Source organism: Syngnathus leptorhynchus, chromosome 18 (assembly GCF_054491065.1).
Source record: "Syngnathus leptorhynchus isolate UIUO chromosome 18, UIUO_Slep, whole genome shotgun sequence".
NCBI classification, from domain to species: Eukaryota; Metazoa; Chordata; class Actinopteri; order Syngnathiformes; family Syngnathidae; genus Syngnathus; species Syngnathus leptorhynchus.
Genome location: NC_141212.1, coordinates 1,377,509 through 1,384,414, shown reverse-complemented (window position 1 = coordinate 1,384,414; position 6,906 = coordinate 1,377,509). Strand labels below are relative to the sequence as shown.

Genomic DNA, 6,906 nt, shown 5'->3' with positions numbered 1-6,906 from the left:
AAAGCTCGACCAAGCTATAAAGACGAACATATGGCGGCTGATGTTCTCCGTCGTTGCAAGAAGGCTTTTGTGAGTCAAAACAACTTCCAGCAACCTGGCTGCGTCGAAGCGTCGTTTGAACGGACGGAATCGGAAATGGCCTGTGCGCGCGCACTTGTCACTTTTAGCTTTACTGGCCAAAGTCCTCCAAATGTCATTTGGAGCGACTGGCGAGGTTCTTTGTGCCATTCAAAGGATAACGTGCGCTTTGACACCAAATTGCTCTCGCCGAGCCCAATCAGCAGATTGGTCGTTTATTCACTTTTGCGTACAAGCCAGACATTGCTGGAAGGTGAAAATGGCAAAACGCCATGATAGCTTGGAAATAAAAGGAGAATTCTGACTTGAAAAATGTCATGGGTGAGTTGGCGCCAGCGTCCGTATGGCCGAGTCTTTTCGCACCGCATGATGCCCGCCTCCGCCGCTGGTCATTAGACGCGATGGCGCAAACAAAATGGACTCAAGATGAACACAGAGACACCCGACAGCGATTGCGCTCTGACCCGGCCTGCCCTGACTTTGCGACCGTCGCCGACCTTCCGCGTTAGAATAAAAAAAAAATTATTCACGACCATCTGGCCGCAGTGGCGCTCTTTCACCGTTAGCAGCAGACACGAGTCGGAGCCACCCTGCGGGGTTGCAGCCTGCCCGACAGTCCTTCAGCGCTGTGCGCTGGAGCATAGCTAAAGCCTTATTCAGACGCCCGACCGGTAGCGAGCAGAGGCTGTGAAATATTGATGAGGAATGCCAGAAAAAAAAAAGAAAGGGGGGGGGGGAACGACGACACTTCCACTGGCACTGAAGGGCTCGCACAAAGAAGCTCTATGCAGGCAAAGTTCCCATGCAACTAGTTGCGTCAAACAATATTCATGCTGCTAGCCAAAAAAAAAAAATCCTATTTGGGTTTAATTGCATTACTGTCACTTTTTTTGCCTAATTGTATATTGTGGATTGTTTGTCCTCCACAAAAACAAAAAAACACTATTACAGCAGCTTGATGGAAGCATTATGTTGTTTCTTATACTGCCCCCTGGTGGCCAAGGTGGCCACACCAGAAGGAGCTGCACAAAGTCCACTCAATTGAAGCAAAACGGCTGACATAATCTTTACATTGTGCTCATTTACCATAAAAGTTTCAAAACTATCAATAAACGGGCAACAAGATGATTCCTACGTGTCGTGACCAACACCCGAGGGATATTTCAGTCCGCATTTCAACTCAATCCCCCCCCACCACCAAAAAACAACAACTTTTTTCAAGTATTGAGTCAGCTGACATCCAACCTTACGCCGTCCTCCAGTAATGAATTAATCCGCTGCGAGGCCCGAAGCAGTCCGGGGCTCATGCAATAATCACGCAAACCTTCACATACGTAAAAATTCCGACTTGAAAGCGAAAAGCCTGCAACCAATTATGAAATGCTAATGGAGGGAACGTTCAGGAACGAGGTGTTATCGGAACGCTGGAGTGCGTCTGGCCTGCTGATTTATTTATTTATCCATCCTACCTTATTTTGTTGACGCTGCGAGCGGTGCGCTCCCCGCGGCGGACTTAATGAAGGATCATGTTGTTGGACTCAGCTGTTAAAAGGCAGACAGAGAACCAAATTCAACAGCTCTTGACCCCCCCCGGAGAGGTGGACGGCTCATCAATCTGCTCAATGAACGAAGCAACCGACGGCTTAGCCGAGGTCGCCGAAAGTCCCGGCCAGCTGCGGCCGAGCGATTGGCTTTGCCTTTCGCTGAGGTGCAATTAACACGCTTGTAAGCCTTGTCGGATTGGCGGCGTGCGCGCGCGCTCGCTCGCTCGCTCGTCTTGTCGCTTCCAATTAGCACGCTTTGCACATGTTTGGCGCAGGCGCCAAAAGTCAAACTGCAGAGTCGTGAATCATCGTTCAAATTTGTCTGCAGGGTAAACGGCGACGTCTTGACTTGCCACATTATTTTCTTCTGGGATGCTTCCCCATTGGGATTAAATCAAGTGTAAAGAGTCTTTGTGCGTCATCATCATTTCTGGTGTGCACTGCTTGGCCACTAGGGGGCAGTGTGATTCAATCAAGCCCGACAAAGACGACTTTCACTACTACTCAAACTGTAGTCATCATTTTTTTAGAGGACGATGACATAATGCGTGCAGAATTACACCGTATTAAAAAAAATGATCACGATTCATTTAAATGAACCTGATCGTCTACGATATTTACTTTTGAAATGAGGGCAAAGACAGTCTGCACTCAACAAACATCTTGTCAACCAGCAGTGGACCAAATGAGAAGCCAGCAGCAGCAAGCTCACGTCGCTCGCTGGATCGAGAGATCCATCGAGTCATGTGGAGAAAAGACAGCAGTCCAGCAAAAATTGGAGCTGCCTCCATTGTCTTAACACTCTGTCATAGCAAATGATTGTGATTAACGACCATTAACCATGCAGCTCGCACTCTTGTTGCGACTTCATCATTGCATATTGATAATTATAGTTAAGTCAATCAATTGCCTTGATGCATTATTAACATGAACGCCCCCTTTCATTGTTGTTGTTTTTAAAACAATGACGTCAATAAAACACCGTCGGAAATGTGACAAATTGCATGATACACTCAGAAGTAGTTTCATGAAAAAAATAAAAAAATGAAACTCACTCTTTTTGCTGACAGCTGTGCTTGAATGTTGAAGGTTGACAGGTGAGGGCGGAAGTGAGGTAATTAATCCACCGTGCTGCGAGTGCCTTTCAGAATAAAGCAGGAAGTCGAAAAAGGACACCGAGGGTCATACGGTTCTAATCAATAACATATAATAAATATAAAACTAGAATAAAAAACATGAATTTTAAGCGCCAAATTTGGATAAACCGACATGTAACAGTAACTGGATGTTTGGCATGTGCTTTCCAAGTTTGAAGCCATGCATTTGCATTTGCATTGTAATTGTCTGTCTCCCTCACTAATCCATCAAGTGAAATTATTTTTTTGGGTGTCTGTGGACATATCGCCAAATGTATCGGCGCGTCTGAAAGTGACGTCGCTGCGTAATTGTCGCTCGCCTTCAGTGACATTTGCGGAGGTACGCGGTGGCGGGAACGCCGTGTCACGCACAACCCATTTAATGGTTTTTCTCTTTGTGTGCCTTAAAAGCCGCTTGACATTTCCCATCAGGAGCCAGGACGCTCCGTGCGTGCACGCGCGGGCGTGCACGTGGAAAGTTCTTAAATATTACTTTGGAGTTCTACACGCCATTTCGTAGGAAGAGAGCTCATGTGCTGACAGAAAACTGCTGAAAGTGAAAGCAGGCCATCTTCTTGTCAGACAGCTTCTCGACCCATTGGGATTTGTGACAGCCCCCCCCCCCCCAAAAAAAAAAAAAAAAACTGCCATTTTTTTGTCACGCTTTTAATAAAGATAAAAAATAAAATAGTACAGTATTGTATAAAATTTATTACTGCAGTGTCTTGAGTTTTTTTTTTTATATAGTAGAACAAATAATAGTGCTGTACTGATGAGCTGTCTCAATGTCAGTGTAACGGCCCCGTGTCCCAATACTTTTGACCGTATGAAGGCAAGTTGGAGTGGATAGAAAAAAAGCGGAGAAGGTCACAAATGTGTTCATTGTTGACTAAACGGAGCAGGTGGAGGCGAGGGTGGTTTTATTATTTTTTTTTTTGTATGCGCGCACACGTGCTTGCCCCCACACCCGGCATTAGCTCCTCCCCCCACCCCACCTCGCCAGCAAGGCCTTTTAGGCGGCCGATGCGCTAGCGCGGGCTATCGATCGGCTGCTTAATACAGCAGACACACATTTAAGCATTGATTTGTGGCTTCTGTGACTTTTGGCCAGTGAGGATGATTAACCGAGGTCTCGTGGCAGTGCCCTCAAGGTTTGTGTGTGTGTGTGTGTGTGTGTGTGTGTGTGTACATGGGATTTAATGGAATGTACACAATGGAGTGTACACACACACACACACAGGCGCAGTGTACCAGAGTTAAATATTTCAAGGTGGCAAAAAGTAGTGAGGCAACTTTTTGCCACTGACTTGAGCTGCATTTGACATTGACAATGTGGCGTTCCACAAGGTCCGATGCTCAGTCCACAGTATTTTCTCGACCTTTTTCAGGTGTGTAAGGTGGCGGCGCCAACAAACAGGTCCTTGGTTATATAACGAAGCTTATTAGGGTGGGCCAGCCGGCGTCGTGTCTCGGTCCTGGTTTGTCTGTCACCTCGCTGCGGCGGCTGACAGTTTCCAGGAATGACCTATCATCAGCGCACTGGAGGAGGGTGCGAGGGTTGACACTTTGTCGGGCGAGAGACGCCCAAACGAGCGTTTAGCAGCCGTCGACCGCCTTATCGCCTGTCTCGGCTTTAATTATTCCCTTTTCTTTCCTAGCCGGAAAGCACTTAATGGCGGATGAACGAGCCGGCCTCCCGTGGAGCTCCGAGCCATCGTTTGATGATTGGTCTGATTAGGACAATCGACGACAATAAGCGACTCTCACACGCGTTAAGCGCTCTGTCGCTAAGCAAAACAGCAGCACCTGCATGTTGCCTGATAGCTTTCAAACACACGCCTTGCGATTTTTCCCAGCAGCGATTAAAATTGCCGGCCGGACGGCCAAGCCACCTGACACGGCAGCCAAACGGCTTGATTTGCGCGCCGGTCACGGCTCGGCTCTGAACTCTAATCATGGTCCCCTTGAAACACAACGGACGGAATAAACGCAACATGTTGACTTCCGAGCAGCGGTCGTCTGCTCCCGTGTCGACCGTTTGCGCTGTGGTTACCGCGGCAACGTGGTCAAAACTAGTCACCTTCATTTGAGTAAGTGCGGGAGCTGTCCAGGCCGGTGCACTAATAACAGTAGGCCGTATTTGGTTACCGTGGCAACAGTCATTTTATTTGAATACAACTACACAAGTTGACCATCTGCTAGCTTAACGCTAACATGCAATCAACAATAAAGCATCTATGTATTTAGCATACGGGTGTTTTTGAATCACAAATTCAGCTCGTAACTCAAAGCGCCGGCTCGGCCGGTTGAACGAAAAGGCTCGGTGATGTGCAGTTACCATGGCAACAAACTAGAGATGCTATTGTCCTGGTTGCAAGTGCGCAGTTGAAGCTTTGACTCCTTCACGCAGTCAAAGACAACATACGGCTACACGTGGCCTGCTTCCTAATTAGCTTTAAAACCCCGACGCCCGCTTTCAACACCTCTCAGCACGTCGCCGCCGATTGTGTTAGTTAAGATTCCAGAGCGACCGCTGCCCTCGGCGGAGCTCAAAATCACACACACATCCACGCAGCCTCTTCTTTGTTTACGGGAGGCAGTTGTAATGTTTACTCTCCTTTCTCCAGGGGGGCAATGCTGGTGTGTGACCCCCCCCCATCGTGCTTCAACGTCACCATGGTAACTTATTGCTGTTCAGTTCTCCCTCATGGAACACAAACGCCTGTTGCCATTTCCCCGCAAAAACTTTTTTCCTCCTTTTTTTCGCTTTTATCATTTGAAGGACGCCCCCGAAATGGAAAAATGGCTCAGCTTTGTTTTTAATTGAGGTCAGGGAGACAGAATGAGAGAATTTTGCAGCAGGATTTTTGGATGTAAATTGATGATGTAATTATTAGGCAACCTTTTGTCTCATTTCCTACTAAATTCTCAAGAGCAGTCAGCTAATGATTATCCTTCATGATAATTGTCTTGTGTTTGCGTACGACACAGCTTGAAGCCCAAATTGCGTGCGGGAATTGATTTAACATTATTATGACAACAGCGACGAGCCGGCGTTTTTAACAAAAAAAAAAAAAAAAAAAAAGGCTCAATAATACTCAGCAGTTATTTGCCAACAACTCCATCACACAACAGGACATCAGCTTTGTGTGGACTGGTTGTTAACGTTTTTTTTCAGTCAGAGTGTGGCATCCCACCTCAGAGCCAATTTTTGAGGACGCCGAGGGCCGAGTTAAAGGTGACGTGGGCCGGGTGGGCGCCGCGGTGAGCCAGCAGCAGGGAGCCCGCCTCGGCCCCGCGGCCGGCCTCCAGCAGCCCGCCGGCGATCTGCCGGGCGTCCGGCCCGCCCGGCCGCCGGCGCGCCAACATGTGCTGGCGCAGCAGCGGGAAGACGGCCGAGGCCGCGCACTCCACCATCAGCCCGGCGTCCAGCAGCAGAGAGAGCAGCTCGTCGTCGCACGCCGCCGCCGCCTCCTCCTGCAAAACAAACAGAGAAACACGCGTTGGCAATGAGCCGTGTCGTTTTCATGCCGTGTCGGGCTTTGCGTTGGACGTCCCCGTCGCGGTATTTCTGGAGTGGAGCCGGCTGGCTCAATTATGCATGGCGCAACCGACTTTTCTACCTCTTCAGGAACAAGTCGGCCTTAAAACCACAAATAATAGATGTGCAAAAAAAAAAAAAAATGGCGCCCGGTTTCATTTACCGGCTGCACATTTGCTTGTAAACAAGCTCGGTGATAGATTCAAATTGAGGCCAAGTGGAAATGAAGTCAAAAGGTTGTTCTTCATTCAGGGTGAAGAAAAGCGGCCATTTATTTTTCATGTCACCCTTGACGTATTTACAGCTTTGAGCGCTAAACAAACAAGAAAAGACATTTTGGTGATGACACACTTGCGGCTGGACTTTTCAATTCTCAAGATCTTTTTTTTTTTGCGGGCAGCTACTTGAGGAGGAAGGCGGCTACCTCCGTTGCACACACACAGAGGGCTCCCAGGCTATTCTATTTTGACGAGTATGTGTGAGAGGAGAGAGATAGAAGATTTGAAGTCTTCAGACGGTGGGATTGACAGGCCAAGTGGAAATAGATGTGACACAGCAGTGTGGAAATGGAGATGAGGGGAGGGGGGGAGGCGAGGCGAGGCTGGGG

At 48.2% G+C, this 6,906-nt stretch overlaps 1 protein-coding gene across 2 annotated transcripts in view; it reads right to left on the bottom strand.

Moving 5' to 3' along the window:
- Positions 1-4,897: 4,897 nt before the first annotated feature.
- Positions 4,898-6,906, bottom strand: part of nbas (NBAS subunit of NRZ tethering complex) — a 31,533-nt gene continuing 29,524 nt past the window's right edge. For both annotated transcript variants that reach the window (XM_085937811.1, XM_085937812.1), the window contains exon 53: positions 4,898-6,235. In XM_085937811.1, coding sequence (XP_085793937.1) covers positions 5,957-6,235 — 279 coding nt within the window. In that variant the 3' untranslated portion in view covers positions 4,898-5,956. The remainder of the gene's footprint in view (positions 6,236-6,906) is intronic.